Raw genomic sequence first — 17,974 nt, 5'->3', positions numbered from 1 at the left:
GGGGGGGGGGGAGGGAGAGAGTGAGACATTGATGTGAGAAAGAAACATAGATTGGTGCCTCCTGCACATGCCCGGGATCCAACAAGCAACCCAGGTATGTGCCCTTGACCAGGAATTGAACCTGAGACCCTTTGGTGAGCAGGCTGACTGACACTCCATCTACTGAGCGACACCAGCCAGGGCTGGGTTGCAGTTTGATCCCCAGTCGGGGAGCATACAGAAGGCAACCTATCAATGTTTCTCCCTCTCTCTCTCTCCCTTTCTCCCTCCAAGTATGTCCTTAGATGAGGATTTTTTAAAAAAATTAAGACATAATTTGACACTTCTATATAGCATCAACCCTGGTCAGGAAATAAGACTGCATCACATGCATAATCATGAACTAGAAATCAAAAGATACTGTAGAGATGATCAACAAAAGTTATAAATAGTAATTTGTTTTTTTGTTTCTTTTGGTGTTTTTTTTTTTTAATCTTTATTCAGATTATTACAATTGTTTCTCCTTTTTCCCCCTATAGCTCCCCTCCACCTGGTTCCCACCCCACCTTCTGCCCTTACCCTTTCCCACTGTCCTCATCCATGGGTGTATGATTTCTGTCCAGTCTCTTTCTGAACCCCCCCATACCTTTTTCCCCCGGCAAATTATCAGTCCACTCCCTTTCTATGCCCCTGATTCTATTATATTCACCAGATTATTCTGTTCCTTAGATTTTTAATTCACTTGATTTTTAGGTTCACTTGTTGATAGATATGTATTTGTTGTTCATAATTTTTCTCTTTACTTTTTTCTTCTTCCTCTTCTTTAAGAATACCTTTCAGCATTTCATATAATACCGGTTTGGTGGTGATGAACTCCTTTAGCTTTTTCTTATCTGTGAAGCTCTTTATCTGACCTTCAATTCTGAACGATAGCTTTGCTGGGTAGAGTAATCTTGGTTGTAGGTTCTTGCTTTTCATCACTTTGAATATTTCTTGCCACTCCTGTCTGGCCTGCATAGTTTCTGTTGAGAAATCAGCTGACAGTCGTATGGGTGCTCCCTTGTAGGTAATCAACTGTTTTTCTCTTGCTGCTTTTAATATTCTCTCTTTGTCTTTTGCCCTTGGCATTTTAATTATGATGTGTCTTGGTGTGGTCCTCTTTGGATTCCTCTTGTTTGGGGTTCTGTGCGCTTCCTGGAGTTGTAAGTCTATTTCTTTCACCAGGTGGGGGAAGTTTTCTGTCATTATTTCTTCAAATAGGTTTTCAATATCTTGCTCTCTCTCTTCTTCTGGCACCCCCATAATTCTGATGTTGGTACGCTTGAAGTTGTCCCAGAGCCTTCTTACACCATCTTCAACTTTTTGGATTTTTTTTTTTTTCTTTTTGCTTTTTCAGTTGAGTGTTTTTTGCTTCTTTGTATTTCAATTCTTTGACTTGATTCTTGTGTTCCTCTAGTCTGTTGTTGGGTCTCTGTATAATATTTTTTATTTCAGTCAGTGTATGTTTAATTTCTAGTTGGTCCTTTTTCATATCTTCGAGGGTCTCGTTATATTTATCGGCCTTTTCTAGAAAATTCTTGAAAAGCCTTATAACCGTGGTTTTGCACTCTATATCCAGTCGTTTGTTTTCCTCCATTTCTTTCGTTTGTGATCTGTTTCTTTGTTGCCGCATTTTCACTGCTTCCCTGAGTTGGTAGGGTAGATTTGTGTGCTAGGTTTCCTATATGGCCCAGTGGGTCAGCCTCCCCAGTTAACCTGAGGTGGATACTCTTGGTGCACCCCTTTGTGGACTGTGTGTACAGCCTTGTTGTAGTTAAGTCTTGATTGTTGTTGGTATCCCTGGGAGGAATTGACCTCCAGGCCAGTTGGCTGTGAGGGTCAGCTGTGTCTGCGCTGGGAGAAGTTCGGTGCTGGAGACAGCCTTATAGGATTAGACTTGCCAAATTGCAAAAGCCTCTGTGCTCAGCTTGGATGGGGTGGAGTCTCAGGGTGGAGCAGACAGTCTTGGCTTCCCGTCAGCCTTGCCCTTGCGCACGCGCCCCCAGACCTCTGCCTTCCCTGTCTCCCGAGTCTCCACCCGAGAGTCCAGATTTCCCCCACAAGAGTGTGGGTCCCCAGGGGCTCGCCTGGAACTGGGGTTCAGTGCAGTCAGAACTGGGGTTCAGTGCAGTCAGGAGCTTCCGACTCCCTTCTGCTAGGGAAAGCCTGTGGCAACCTCCGCAGTCTTTGTGCACACTGGTGCGCGCGCCTCCAGACCCCTGCCTGCCGGGGCTCCCCCGGGTCTCCGAGTCTCCAGGTGCTTTTCTCTCTAGCTGACAGTCCAGACTCCCCCTGTATGAGCCTGGGTCCATGGGGTTTTGCCCGGAACTGGGGTTCAGTGCAGTCGGGGGCTTCCTTCCCCCTCCTGCCAGAGAAAGTCAGCCAGGCTCTCAGCCGCCCTTCCTCTCTGTGCGCACTAAGACCCTTTGCCGTACCTCCAATTCTCTGTGAGCTTTTCTCTTTCCTTCTAGTTGTAGAATTTCCACTCAGCCAGCTTTCCTGTGGTTCTGGATGGTGTCCGTTCTGTCTTTTAGTTGTAGTTTTGAAATTGTTGTGCGAGGCAGCAGTTTAGGTGCTTACCTATGCCACCATTGTGGTTTCTCATCAATGGTAATTTGAAAAAACAAATAAAGTTGATAAATTTATTTGAGACTGTTCAGGGAAAGAAGAAGCATAAATAATTGATTCTAGGAATGAGAAAAGGAATATTGATATTCTTTATAATTATTATAGATGTTAAAAGTTCATAGGAAGACACTTTATGTTAATACATTTTGTGCTAACATTTGAAATTACACAATGACCTCACTCTTCAACACAGATATAAAGTCTTTTTTGAGGAGCTCTTTTCTTTTTAATTTATTATTGAAAGTATTACAGATGTCCCCACTTATTTCCCCTATTGACCCCCTCCACCCCGCTCTCATCCCCTCCCCAGGCCTTCCCCACACTATTGTCTGTCCATAGGCTATGCATATAAGCATATAAGTTTATTGGTTAATCTCTTCCCACCTCCACCCCCCTTTCCTCTGAAATATCAGTCTGTTATATGCTTCAATGCCTCTTGATCTTTTTTATTTTATTTAAAAAATATATTTTTATTGATTTCAGAGAGGAAGGGAGAGGGAGAGATAGAAACGTCAATGATGAGAGAGAATCATTGATTGGCTGTCTTCTGCACATCCCACACTGGGGACTGAGCCTGCAAACCTGGGCATATGTCCTGACTGGGAATCGAATCTTGACCTCCTGGTTCCTAAGTTGACACTCAACCACTGAGTCACGCCTCCGGGCCTTGATATTTTTTGTTCATCAGTTTATTTTGTTCATTAGGTTCCTCATATAAGTGAAATCATGTGATACTTGTCTTTCTCTGACTAGCTTATTTCACTTAGCATAATACTTTCCAGGTCTCTCCATGCTGTTGCAAATGGTAAGAGTTTTTTTTTACAGCTGCGTATTATCCATTGTGTAAATGTACCACAATTTTTTAAATTCATTCATCTACTGATGGGCACTTGGGCTGTTTCCAGATCTTTGCTATTGTGAATAATGCTGCTATGAACATAGAGGTGCATATATTCTTTCTGCTTGGTGTTTCTGGCTTCTTAGGATATATTCCTAGAACTGGGATAAATGGGTCAAATGGCAGTTCCATTTTTAATTTTTTGAGGGTACTCCACACTCTTTTCCATAGTGACTGTACCAGTCTGCCTTCCCATCAACAGTGTACTTGGGTTCCTTTTCCTCCACTTCTTCACCAGCACTTGTTGTTTGTTGATTTATTGATGATAGCCATTCTGACAGGTGTGAGGTGGCACCTCACTGTCATTTTAATTTGCATCTCTGTGATAATTAGTGACATTGATCGTTTTTTCATGTCTCTTGGCCATTTCTTATGCCTATATTTTAATTGGGTTGCTTGTCTTCCATTTGTTGAGTTGTATGAGTACTTTATATATTTTGGAAATTAACCCCTTATCAAATGTATAATTGGCAAATATGTCCTCCCATACAGTGAGTTCCTTTTTCATTTCGATGATGGTGTCTTCTGTGCTGAAGCATTTTTTTAAAAAAATTTTATTGTTGAAAGTATTACAAATGTTGTTTTCCCTACCCATTATCCCTCTCCAGCCCACCCCTGCCCCTCACCCCAGGCCTTTACCACTCTATTGTCTGAGTTTATGGGTTTTGCATATATGCATACAAGGTCTTTAGTTGATTACCTCCCTCCTACCCACCCTCCCCGCCTTCCGAGATTCCCCATTATGTTCTATGCTCCATGTCTCTGGAACCACTCTATTCATCAGTTTATTTTGTTAATTAGATTCCACATATGAGTGAAATCATATGATAACTTGTCTTTCTCTGACTGACTTATTTCACTTAGCGTGATACTCTCCAGGTTCCTTCATGCTGTCTCAAAGGGTAAAAATTCCTTTTTACTGCTGCATAATATTCCATGGTATAAATGTACCACAGCTTTTTAATCCACTTGTTTACTGATGGGCACTTGGGCTGTTTACAGATCTTAGCTATTGTAAATTGTGCTGCTATCAACATAGGGGTGCATACATTCTTTCTGATTGGTGTCTTGGGTTTCTTAGGACAGAGATTGCCAACCTTTCGGGCATCATGGACCACCAGTGGTCTGCGGACCACTGGTTAGCGACCATTGTCTTAGCACATATTCCTAGAAGTGGGATTACTGGGTCCAATGGCAGTTCCATATTTAATTTTTTAAGGAAATTCCATACTGTTTTCCATAACAGCTTTACCAGTCTGCATTCCCACAAGCAGTGTACTAGGGTTCTTTTCTCCACATCCTCAAAACTTTTTATTGTGATGTAGCCCCATTAGTTTATTTTCTCCTTTGTTTCTCTTTCCCTAGGCAATGTATCGGTGAAAATTCTGCTCTATGAGATGTCTGATATTTTGCTGCTGATGTTTCTTCTAGGACTTTTATGGATTTACAACTTAACATTTAAGTCTTTTATCCATTTTGAGTTTATTCTTATGTATGGTGTAAGTTGGTGGTCTAGTTTCATTTTTTTGCATGTATCTGTCAAATTTTCCCAACACCATTTATTGAAGAGAGTGTCTTAACTCCATTGTATGCTCATGCCTCCGTTGTCAAATATTAATTGAGCATAATGGTGTAGGTCAATTTCTGGGTTCTCTGTTCTGTTCCATTGATCTATATGCCTGTTCTTGTGCCATTACCAGGCTGTTTTGATTACGGTGGCTTTGTAGTATAACTTGAAATCTGGTATTGTGATTCTACCAATTTTGTTTTTCTTTCTCAGGATTACTGCAGTTATTCGGGGTCTTTTTTGGTTCCATATAAATTTTTTGGATTATTTGTTCTAGACCTGTGGAATATGCCAGTGGTATTTTGATAGGGATTGCATTGAGTCTATAAATTGCTTTGGGTAGTATGGGCATTTTAATGATATTAATTCTGCCAGTCCATGAACACAGTATATTCTTCCACTTGTTTATACCTTCCTCTATATCTTTTTTTCAATGTTCTGTAATTGTCTGAGTATAGGTATTTTACCTCCTTGGTTAAGTTTATTCCTACGGATCTTAATTTTTTTGTTACAATGGTAAATGGGACTTTTTTTTTAGTTTCTCTTTCTGAGAGTTCATTATTGGTATATAAAAATGCCATTGGTCTTAGCTCTGGTGTTCCAGACTGTGGAGCCCAGCTGGGTTCCAGGCCTCTGTCTTCACAGGGAAATAACCCTGCTGTAGCCAGGAGATGCCTCCTCACTCTCGGCCTGCCTCCCATGCAGGCTGGGTCAGTCCCTCTCTCAGCCTCGCCTTTTCTACCAGTGTCCAGGGTTTCTGTTCTTGCTTGATATAAATCTTTTCCTCAGCTGGACCTCAGTTGGTAATTCCAGATGACATTACCCAATTTAGTTTGTTTTTAAATCTTTATTGTTCAGATTATTACAGGTGTTCCTCTTTTTTCCCCCCCCCATAGCTCCCCTCCACCTGATTCCCCACCCCACCCCATGCCCTTACCCCCCACCACTCTCTTCATCCATAGGTGTAAGATTTTTGTCCAATCTCTTCCCGCACCCCTCATACCCCCTTCCCCCTGAGAATTGTCAGTCCACTCCCTTTCTATGTCCCTGATTCTATTATATTCACCAGTCCATTCTGTTCTTCATATTTTTTATTCACTTGATTTTTAGATTCACTTGTTGGTAGGTATGTATTTGATGTCATTTTGTTGTTCATGATTTTTATCTTTACCTTTTTCTTCTTCTTCCTCTTCTTAAAGAATACCCTTCAGCATTTCATGTAATCCTGGTTTGGTGGTGATGAACTCCTTTAGCTTTTTCTTGTCTGTGAAGCTCTTTATCTGACCTTCAACTCTGAATGATAGCTTTGCTGGGTAGAGTAATCTTGGTTGTAGGTTCTTGCTCTTCATCACTTTGAATATTTCTTGCCACTCCCTTCTGGCCTGCATAGTTTCTGTGGAGACATCAGCTGACAGTCGTATGGGTACTCCCTTGTAGGTAATTAACTGTTTTTCTCTTGCTGCTTTCAAGATTCTCTCTTTGTCTTTTGCCCTTGGCATTTTAATTATGATGTGTCTTGGTGTGGTCCTCTTTGGATTCTTCTTGTTTGGGGTTCTGTGTGCTTCCTGAACTTGTAAGTCTATTTCTTTCACCAGGTGGGGGAAGTTTTCTGTCATTATTTCTTCAAATAGGTTTTCAGTATCTTGTTCTCTCTTCTTCTGGCACCCCAAAAATTCGGATGTTGGTATGCTTAAAGTTGTCCCAGAGGCTCCTTACACTATCTTCATATTTTTGGATTCTTTTTTCATTTTGTTTTTCTGGTTGGGTGTTTTTTGTTTCCTCATATTTCAGATCTTTGGTTTGATTCTTGGGGTACGTTGATCTACAGTTGAGTTTCTGTATATTCTTTATTTTAGACAGTGTATGCTTAATTTCTGACTGGTCCTTTTCCATTTTTTTTTGGCATTCTCATTAAGATCCTTAAAGGTCTCACTATGGTCCTTAGAGGTTTTTAGAAGATTCTTGAGTAACCTTATAAATGTGGTTCTCAACTCTATGTCGTCCAGTAGTCTGCTTTCCTCCATTTCTTTCATTCGTGACATGTTTCTTTGTCTCCGCATTTTGGCTGCTTCCCCGTGTTGATGGAGTGGCTTTGTGTGGTAGGTGACCTATAGGGGCCAGTAGCTCAGCCTCCCTGATCACCTGAGGTGGATGCTCTTGGTACACCCCTTTATGGGCTGAGTGCAAAGTCTTGGTGTAGTTAAGCCTTGATTGCTGTTGGTACACTGGGAGGAATTGACCTCCAGGCCAATTGGCTGTGAGGACCCGCTGTGTCTATAATGGAAGAACTGCTGCGCTGGAGAAACACTTATGGGGCAGGACTTGTTTCAGTGGGGCTTTGGTGCTCACTGAGTCTGCCTCTTGAATGTGTCACTTATGGATGTGAGGAGTTGAAATCTGGTGTCTCACACTGACCACTAGGTACACTGGCTTCTGGATCTCCAATGGGGTGCAGGTCAGCTACTGTCTGAGGCCCCTCAGCAGGAGCTACAGCGAGAACTACAGTTTTCTCCTCTTTGCTTGGGGTTTGGAGGTTTTGGAGCTGTCTGACCTGGGCTGCAAGTTTGCTAGGTTAAGCTGCGATAGGGCATGCCATTCATATGCTAAAGCCGCTGTTTGGAGCTTGGGTGGGTTTTTAGGTTGTGCGGGGCGGGGTTTCAGGGTGTCACTAGGCTAGGGCGTGGCAAACAGCGATGGCTGCCAGTTAGCCGGCTCTGCATCTCCGACCGCGTCCCCGTGCCCCAGCGCAGTAAACAATTATTCCTGTGCGCAGCTCTGCAAGCAAGCCTCCCTCACTTTCCGACCTGATGGCAGACAGTCCAACTTCTCCCCGTAGGAGTTTGGGTCCCCTGCATCTCCCCAGAAACTGGATTTCAGAGTAATCGGGGACTTGTCTCCCTTTGGGTAGAAAAAAGCAACGCCTGTCGCCAGCCCGGATTGCGCGCCACCATACCTCAGCTTTTCAGCGCTTGTACACGTCTCAATGCTCTTTTCTCTTTCCTTCTAGTTGTAGAACTTCCACTCAGCCAGCTTTCCCATGGTTATGGGTGATAGACGTTTTGTCTTTTAGTTGTAGTTCTGAAATTGTTGCGTGAGGCAGCAGTTTAGGTGTTTACCTATGCCGCCATCTTGGATCCTCCTCCCCACTTTAGTTTAATTTCCAGTCTGGCTCTGGGAGGAGGTGCAAGAAAGCTGTGCCTATTTGGCTGCCATCTTCTCTCCCCTAGTTATAAAGTCTTAAGCCAAAATACTGGAGAACAGAATGCACTAAGATAGAAAAAAGATAATACACATTACAGCCATGTTAAATTTATACCTGGTATTCAGACTTAACATTTAAATATCAGTAAACTCTTAGATATATATTCAAGATAATAGGAGACTTAGGTTCATACAAATGTTCTTAGAAGCATAACTCATAATAGCTAAAAAGTGGAAACCAAATGTCTTTCAGTTGATGAATAGATAAGTATAATGTCTGTCATCTCTACAATGGAATATTCATTCTGCCTTAAAAAGAAAAAAGAATGAAGTACTGCTTGGCTGGTGTGGCTCAGTGGTTGAGCACTGACCTGTGTACCAGGAGATCAGGGTTTAATTCCTTGGCAGGGCACATGCCTGGGTTATAGGTTCCATCCCCAGTGTGGGGCGTGTAGGAGGCAGCCAATCGATTTTCTTTCACCGTTGATGTTTCTATCTCTCTCCCTCTTCCTTCCTCTCTGAAATCAATAAAAATATAAACAAACAAATAAAATGAAGTACTGCCCTAGCCGGTTTGGCTCAGTGGATAGAGCACCGGCCTGTGGACTGAAGGGTCCTGGGTTCAATTCCTTTCAAGGGCACATGCCCAGGTTGCAGGCTCAGTCCCCAGTAGGGGGTGTGCAGGAGGCAGCCAATCAGTGATTCTCTATCATCATTGATGTTTCTATCTATCTCTCCTTTACTCTCTGAAATCAATAAAAATATTTAAAAAAAAAAAGAATGGATGAACCTTGAAATATTATGCTGAGTGAAAGAAACCAGTCATAAAGGACCATATCTTTTATACTAGAGGCCCAATGCACGAAAATTCATGCAAGAGTAGGCCTTCTTTCCCCCCTGGCTGCTGGCACCAGCTTTTCTCTGGCACTGGAGACCCAGGCTTCCCTCCTCTTGCCGCCTGCAGGCACCTGGGCCCCCGCTTCGTCAGGAAGGATGTCCGGAAGACGTCCCGTCTAATTAGCATATTACCCTTTTATTATTATAGACTGTATGATTTCATTTATGAGAAGTGCCCAGATTGGACAAACACATAGTGACAAAAAGTAGATTGGGAACCTTGGGGGAAAATAGGTACTAACTACTAATGAATTAAAGATTCTTTTTTGGAATGATGAAAATATTCTGGAATAGATTGTAGTGATGGTTGCACAACTTGTGAATATAATAAAAACTATTCAATTGTGTACTTTAAAAGGGAGGATTTTATGCTGTGTAAGTTAAATCTCAATAACAAAAATGAGTTCTGTGAATTCCTTTACAGAATAAATGAGAAAATTCACATAATTTCAATAAGGAAAGCATTTGACTAAATCTAACATCCATCCTGGTTTTTTTTTGTTGTTGTTGTTTTTTAAAGCCAGGCAAATCTGGAATATAAGGAGATTTTCTTAATCAAATACAGGACATCTACAACACTTACTGTAAACATTGCAGTTAATGGTAATGTGTTGAATGTTTTTCCTCTGGAACAAGATAAAGAAGCTTATAACTCTCTCTATTTCTATTCACTAGTGTACCAGAGGTTTTAACCATTGCAGTAAGTTATAAAGAAGAAAATTCAGAGGGGTTGAAAGGGAGGAAAAAAACGTGTCATTTCTGATAATGTTATAAAGAAATCTACAGAGAAATGACTGAAATTAGTAAGGGAGTTTTAAAAGGTGTTGGATAGATGTTCAATAAACATTTTTCTTTTTTACTGAATTTATTGGGATGACATTAGTTAAAATTATACAGGTTTCAGGTGCACAGTTCCACAACACATCATCTGTACACATCATCACCCTGAGTCAGGTCTCCTTCCATGACATTTATCCCCCTTATACCTTTCTATAACTCTTCCCTCCTCTCTGTAATCCCCACACTGTTGTCTGTATCCATGAATTTATTTCTCTTGTCTCTTTATTTTTTTCTCAATCCCTCCACCCACCTACCCCCAGTCCCCTAACTGCCCCTCCCCCCACAGCTGTCAGCCTGGTCTGTCTATGGGTCTCTCTATTTTGCTTGATAGTTCATTTTGGTCATTGGATTCCATATATGAGTGAAATGATATGGTACTTCCTATTTCTTTAAACCATTAACAAAGAGAAAATGGAAAAAAATTGATAGCCTCAAAAAAACCAAAAATGACTATGAAGCAGTCTAATGATATACAAGATGGTAAGTCTTCTGCCTATGAAAACAAAATATATAAACTCATACTAAAATATTAAATTGAGAGATTCAAGAAAAATTAAATAGAAGGATTTATCATTTTTAGATATTTCAAGTCTTACTACTATGAAGCTTAGTTTTTATTGACTCACTCTGTGGACTTACTGATCCATGATAGTCCATCACATGAGAATTGTCCCCACTGCCCATGGTGTATGTAGCTCAGTTGGTTGAGCATCCTCCCATTCTCATTCACCAAAAGGTTTTGGGTTTGATTCCCTATTAGGGCACATATCCTAGGTTCTGGGTTTCGTCCCCAGTCAGGGCCGGTAGGGGAGGCAACTGATTGATGTTTCTCTCTCACAGCAATGTTTCTCTATCTCTTCAGTCCCCTCTCTTTAAATCAATAAAAACATAGCCTCTGGTGAGGATTAAAAAACAAAACCAGTGGCCCTGACTGGTGTAGCTCACTTGGTTGGAGCATCCTTGCATACACCGAAAGGGGATAGGTTTGATTCCCGTTCAGGGCACATAAGAAGGTTGCAGGTTCCATCCCTGGTCAGGGCATGTATGAGAGGCACCTGATCAATGTTTCTCTCTTACATCGATGTTTCTCTTCCTCTTTCTCTCTCTCTCCTCCCCCCACTTTCTCTCTCTCTCTCTCTCTCTCTTCCCCTCCCTTTCTCTAAATTCAATTTAAAAAAAAAGAAGAAAATTGACCTCACTATTTTAAAAAGTAAGGTTTATGGAGATGTATATATCAATTACCCTTTTAAAGAAGAATAAGTGAATTCCAGCAAATACATGTAGTTATATAAACACCACTAAAATAAAGACAGTTTTTCTGTGCTAGTAATGAACAATTACAAATTGGAATAAAAGGGGAAAAAAGCCTAGTACCATTTATAGTAGTACAGAAACATGAAATATTTAGGTGTAAATAGGATGATGTATGTGCAGGGTTTGTATGTTGGAAATTATGAAACATGATGTGAAAAATCAAAGCAGACCCCCCAAAATAGGGAGATATTTATTGTTTATGAATTGGAAGACTCAATATTATTAAAATGCCATTTCTCCCCAAATACATGCATGGGTTCAGTACAAGTTCCATTGAAATCCCAGAAGATTTTTTTTTGGATTAAATTGACTTTAGTCTAAAATATTTATAGAAAAGTATAGTAATGAGCATAGCCCAAATAATTTTGAAAAAGAATAACGAAGTTCAAAGATTCAACATTCCTTGATTTCAAGAACTTATTCTGGTCCTAGCCGGTTTGGCTGGGTGGATAGAGTGTTGTCCACGGACTGAAGGGTCCTGGGTTTGATTCTGGTCAGGGGCACGTACCTTGGTTTCAGGCTCGACTATACACTTAAAAGAGTTAACATAATAAATTTTAAATAATGTGTATTTTGTCACAAAAAATAACAACTGTACACACATTGTATCTAAGCCAAAATTTTGGCTATTGTACTATAATTATGTGAGACGGATGTAAATTTCCGGGAATACTGGGTGAAGGGTAACTTCTTGTGAATCTGTACTTATTTGAGGAAAAAAAAAAAAAAGGAATGAAAGATTTGAACAGATGTTTCCCAAAGAAAATACCTTAATGGCAAATAAGTATACAAAAACATTCATCCTCATTGGTCATTGGGGAAATACAAATTAAACCCATAATAGGTTACCACCATTCATCCATTAAAGTAGCTTTAAAAGAAAACTTACAGTACCAAGTGTTAGTGAAGATGGTAGAATAACTCGAACTCATAAATTCCAGGTGTGAAAGCTTACATTTAACATGCAATCTGACAATCCCCACCCTAGGTTTTTATTGAAGAGGAATAAAAACATGCACTTGCAATTGATGTTTTATAGAGGCTTTATTCATAGTCACTATTTTTTAAATCAAGTATTTAAACAATGTTGAATTAGTTGATTAACTGCTATTTGTCTTATTCCTCCCTTCTTCCTTTTACTGTTTTGTTTCTTCTCTCTTCATGCTCATTCTCTTCATTTTCATTTAGAGTAGTAGATTCCTTACTGAAAAACATTTGGATAAACAAATTGTGTTTGATGCAGAATACAATGGAGTGCTGGCTATTTTTCTAGAGGCCTCACAGAATGGTATTGTCTTGTTGATAACACTGTGTAGAGTCTAGGCCTCAGTCTTACAGGTTCAGAAACGACTCTTTTAAAAAGAAATTTAAAGAGAGGAAGGAGTGTGTGTGGGAGAGAGAGAGAGAGAGAGAGAGGGAGAGAGAGAGAGAGAAACAAACATCAATTTGTTTCTCCATTGATTTATGCATTTATTGGTTGATTATTGTGTGTCCCCTGACTGGGGCTTGAACCCACAACCTTGGCGTATTGGGACGATGCTCTAACCAACTGAGCTACCTGGCCAGGGCCCAGAAACATGATTCTTGTTTAGAAAGAGTAGAAGGTAGGGTGAGAGTCAGAGCGAAACATCGATGTAAGAGAGAACACCTGGATTGGTTGCCTCCAGCACAAGCCCCGACCAAGGCCAGAGATGGAGTCTGCAACCAAGGTACATGCCCTTGACTGGAATCGAACCTGAGACCCTTCAGTTCTTATGTGATGCTCTATCCACTGAGCCAAAATGGGCTAGGGTGAGACATGACTCTTGACAGTATAAAAATCAAATCCATTCCTTAGAGTCACATTAACACTTAACCAAAATAGAAAGACTGAAGGATAGTCAAAATGTTTACTTATAAATTTACTAAAATCAGTGTACCTTTTACATAGTGTGGAATCCTTTCTTTGACGAGTGGGAAAGGAGCCTGGTGAACCTAGGAGTAAAAAAAGGGTAGCAGATGCAAATTGAATATTCAAGGGCCATCTGGCTAGTAAGATTCATACTTGAGTCACAGTTGCCTGTCACAGTATGGATTACAGTAAATTTCCCTCTCCTTGGAATACGTTATTTAGTATACTGAGCTCTGATGCTTTATTTTCTCTGTTTAATTTGCTGACTCTTAATTGTTTTGATCTGTTAAAACCTTCCATTTTACATTGATCTGCAGAACTGGCATCAAATGCTCAAAACGTAGCTCAGGATCTGCCAAACAATTCTTATGGACACAAAGGTATGAATATTTAAAAATTTCTCTTAATTAAGAATTTTACAAAATGCTTACCGTATCTTTCATTTTTATCAAGATTAACTAATAGAATTGATCAGATAAGTATTTATAATTTATAGTTTTACAACTATTTGATAAAATAATTATCAGCTTTTGATTATGGAAGTGTTTTTCAGATTGGCCTTCAAGGCACCACAGATTTTTGCATCATCGTTTTCCTTTCTCCTACATGGCTACCTTATATGTGCTTTTAACAAAGGACCAACATCAAAGTTAAAGCGAACATAAAACATACATGTCAGATTTATTGTCTTAAACTGAAAATAAGTTAACAGCATTGACATTTTTAGTTATGTTTGACATATAGGTCTATAAGCCTGTAATGGGAACCAAGCTCTTACTATAAGATTTTAATATTCCAAAATAAGGTTGGGACCTGACTGTATTCTTCTGAGGTCTGGTATTTTTTATAGTCTATGTGTTGCCCTGACCTAGCCAGTTTGGCCCAGTGGATAGAGCGTCGGCCTGCGGACTGAAGGGTCCCAGGTTCAATTCTGGCCAAGGGCACATGCTTGGGTTGCGGGCTCGATCCCCAGTAGGGGGCGTGCAGGAGGCAGCCAATCAATGATTCTCTCTCATCATTGATGTTTCTATCTCTCCCTCTTCCTTCCTCTCTGAAATCAATAAAAAAATATATTTAAAAAATATATATATATAGTCTATGTGTTTAGGGTGGGTTACTGCAACAACTTGTTCCTGGCTTCTGTTGTGGTTTTCTCCTCTTATCTGCCATATCACTTTACCGTGTTGCACTGCTGCTTACAACTATGTACGTATGTATCTTCTGCTTCCTTTTTAATGTACTCAGTTCTCACCCTATTCTGCATGTCTAAATTTGTATTTTAGTTTTCATACTCTTAAAAAATTCCTAAGATAGTAAGTTTATGTTATGAATATTTTACCACAACTGAACTTTTTTAATAAAGCAAGTATGTTTTAAACTTTAGGATGTTTGTTAACATTTTATGTATAGTTTTTTGTAATGCCTCATTGTTTCTCTCCTCTGGAATGTCCCTTCTTTATATATCTGTCTGTTCATATATTTTCTTTCTTTTTTCAGAAAGATATATTTTATTGATTTCAGAGAGGAAGGGAAAGAAAGAGAGATAGAAACATCAGTGATGAGAGGGAATCATTGATCAGCTAGCTACCTTCTGCACGTCCCCCACTGGGGACTGAGCCCGCAACCCGGGCATATGCCCTTGACTGGGATCAAACCTGGGACCCTTGAGTCTGCAGGCCGACTCTATCCACTGAGCCAAACCAACCAGGGCTGTTCATATATTTTCTAGCTTTCAAGTTTTTTGCTGTGCTTCATCTAACCCCGTAAGCTTTCTCTTACCAGTCTAGCTTTCATTAACATCTTTGTACTCCATATTTTCAGTGTATTAATCAGATTCATGTAATTTATCATTATTCAGTAATATGCTACTTTTATCACTCATAAAACTTTTAATTATCTTTCCTATGAGATATGATTTTGGTACCTAGAACAATGGTTGCCAACCTTTCGGACCTCATGGGCCACCAGTGGTCCACGGACCACCAGTTAGTGACCGCTGACCTAGAATAATGCTTAATCTGTACGCTTTTAACCCAGTATTGTTTCATTGGTGATTGATGATGAAGGGATCCTAAGGAAAATTCCACCATAAATGGTTTCCTGTTATAATTTTAGATTGCTAAAAAGTGAAAGTTTGAGGAATGATTTTTGAGGCTTTGAAATTGTTTGCCATTTCTTGCTTAGCGTGTTTCTAAAACTCCTTAGATCAGGGGTCCTCAAACTTTTTAAACAGGGGGCCAGTTCACTGTCCCTCAGACCATTGGAGGGCCGGACTATAGTTTAAAAAAAAAACTATGAACAAATTCCTATGCGCACTGCGGGCCCGGGACGAGTCGACTGCTAAGCAGAACAGGCAGCGGCACCCAGTGGGCCGGATAAATGTCCTCGGCGGGCTGCATGTGGCCCGTGGGCCGTAGTTTGAGGACCCCTGCTAAACTTCAGCTTTTTGTAGAATTTCTCAGTCTTTAGATTAAAGTACTATCTTCTGTGATGAATTTGACAACATGACCATAGGGTAGGTTGGATGGAGGTGGCACCAAGAACACTGTGTGCTGGCCATCTTTGAAATTAGTCCAGTTGTGAGCTTTTATAACTATACATATACTAGCCCTAACCAGTTTGGCTTAGTAGAGCATTGGCCTGCGGACTGAAGGGTCCCAGGTTCATTCCGGTCAAGGGCATGTACCTTGATTGCGGGCACATCCCCAGTAGGAGGTGTGCAGGAGGCAGCTGATTGATGTTTCTCTCTCATCAGTGTTTCTAACTCTCTCTCCTTCTCCCTTCCTCTCTGTAAAAAATCAATAAAATTAAAAAAAAACGAACTATACATATACTTGGTGAAAAGTCTGGAAGGAAATACATTAAAAGACTGGAGATTACATAGTAGTACTTGGAAGAAAGTCACAGTGTAGAAGGAAGACAAGAGTGAAGGGTAGGTGAATGGCTAACCTTAGATTCCTTTAGCTTTGTGTACAGTGTGCTAAGGAGGCCTGTGCAGGGGCTTAGAGACAAGGTTCCAGTACTCATTTCCAACAGGGACTAAAATTTCATTTTGTGTTTTTTTTCACTATTAATTCTTTCTACCTTTGTTTAAGAAAATATTTTAATTCAAAGAAATGTTATAAATATTTATGGCATTTCTGGAGAAATTATGGAAACCATTTAAAGATATGACAAGTGAGCCAATACAAAGGATCAGATATCTAGCCTTACTATTACTGTGACCCTTGAACAACACAAGGATTTGGGGTGCCAACCGCCCTCCACATGTGCAGGTTTGAAACATATCTCTTTTATACCCACATAGTAGTATATCTTAGGTGATATTGTACCAGGATCCATGTTCCATAAATCCATAGATTCTACATTTGTTTGCCATAACCAGCTTTGTTATTTATTTATTTATTTAACATGATTTTTATTGATTTTTAGAGAGAGGGAGGAAGGGAGAGGGATAGAGAGAAACATCATCAATCGGCTGCCTCCTGCATGCCCCTTCCTGGGTAGACACTCAACCGCTGAGCACACTGGCCAGGCCCTATAACCTCTTTTAAATGAGGGATATCATGTGGAAAGCATTCTAAAAAGGACTGTCTTCCTAGGTAACACCATCAGTTTACTTATGAGGTGGTTGATTATTAGGTTACTGACATGATTCCCAGGGAATTAGATCTAATCACCTGCCTTTTTTCTCAAGAATGTGCTCCTACTTCTCTTCTTTTTTTCCTTTCCACAAACAAACCTGATGGAAGGTCGGATGCTCATTTCTTCCCATTGAAGGGACTGAAAACATTCACAGATGCACATTTTGAGGGTGGTTACAGTAAATATTTTGCTATATTTTCTTTTAAAACCATTTTCTCTTGTGTGTTTGCATGTGTGCTTTAAAATAGTGGGCCTATACTTATTTACACAGGATCTCTATATTTAAATATTTGAATATCAATACTTTTCTTTAAATCACTTAATTGTTGTTTAGATAATTGTTCTTTAAGAACTCTTTGAGCATATTCTCTGTATCTGCTCTTTAGGAGTTATAGCATCAGACTTTATATGAGCAGGACTAATGTTCAGCTTTGCTGAAGACCAATTAGGAAACCATACGGTGGAGCTAATACCTTATGAAAAGGATGCTTCTGTAAATATAATAATTCAGTAGTCCACCTGAAAGGGTCCAAGGCAGACCTGCCTTTATTGAATTTTGTTCTGTGTTTAATTTTATTTATAAGGGATGATGTCATTGTTTAATGTGTATATTTTTGTTGTGCCCATACTTTCTTACTCGTGGCAGAATTGCCTGGATATCATCTATACTGAAGCAGAATCAATTTTAGACATTGCTTTGAGTTTATGTGGATAGTACCTAGCTAAATTGCATTGGAAAACATAAATTTTATGGAGAGTAGATTAAGAGCCTCATAGTTCTTGGATTGTAGACTAAATTGCTAATGAGATACATAATGTATCTTGTATAGTATACAATAGATAATCATTTGGAATAAGACAGTGTTTGACTTCGTGATATAAGCTGTGATTGTTGTCAACAGGGGCCTGGAAGAATTCTGTGGAAGAGTGGACAACAGAAGACTGGACTGAAGATGTAAGTGTTTAGTACCAAATCAGACCCATCTTTCTTCTGGTTTCTGGTAGAGGCATGCATATTTGAGGAAAGCTTGCACTATCTTATGGCTGGCTGTTCATGGCTCCTGTTCAGATGTCT

The 17,974-nt window shown here is 40.0% G+C and overlaps 1 protein-coding gene across 10 annotated transcripts in view; it reads left to right on the top strand.

Annotated features, from left to right (window-relative positions):
- Nucleotides 1–17,974, top strand: part of UBAP2 (ubiquitin associated protein 2) — a 120,999-nt gene that overhangs the window by 71,627 nt on the left and 31,398 nt on the right. For 7 of the 10 annotated variants that reach the window (XM_080671231.1, XM_080671229.1, XM_080671226.1 and 4 more), the window contains 2 exons: nucleotides 13,572–13,634; nucleotides 17,802–17,854. In XM_080671231.1, the coding sequence (XP_080527357.1) occupies nucleotides 13,572–13,634; nucleotides 17,802–17,854 (116 nt within the window). Of the gene's footprint in view, nucleotides 1–13,571; nucleotides 13,635–16,951; nucleotides 17,069–17,801; nucleotides 17,855–17,974 lie in introns of all 10 variants that reach the window. The other 3 variants (XM_080671232.1, XM_080671228.1, XM_080671227.1) reach the window with 2 other exon arrangements.

This window comes from Plecotus auritus (genome assembly GCF_963455305.1).
Source record: "Plecotus auritus genome assembly, chromosome: 5".
In the NCBI taxonomy this organism is placed as follows: Eukaryota; Metazoa; Chordata; class Mammalia; order Chiroptera; family Vespertilionidae; genus Plecotus; species Plecotus auritus.
Note: the sequence above shows the minus strand (reverse complement) of the source record. Positions and strands in the feature narration are given on the sequence as shown.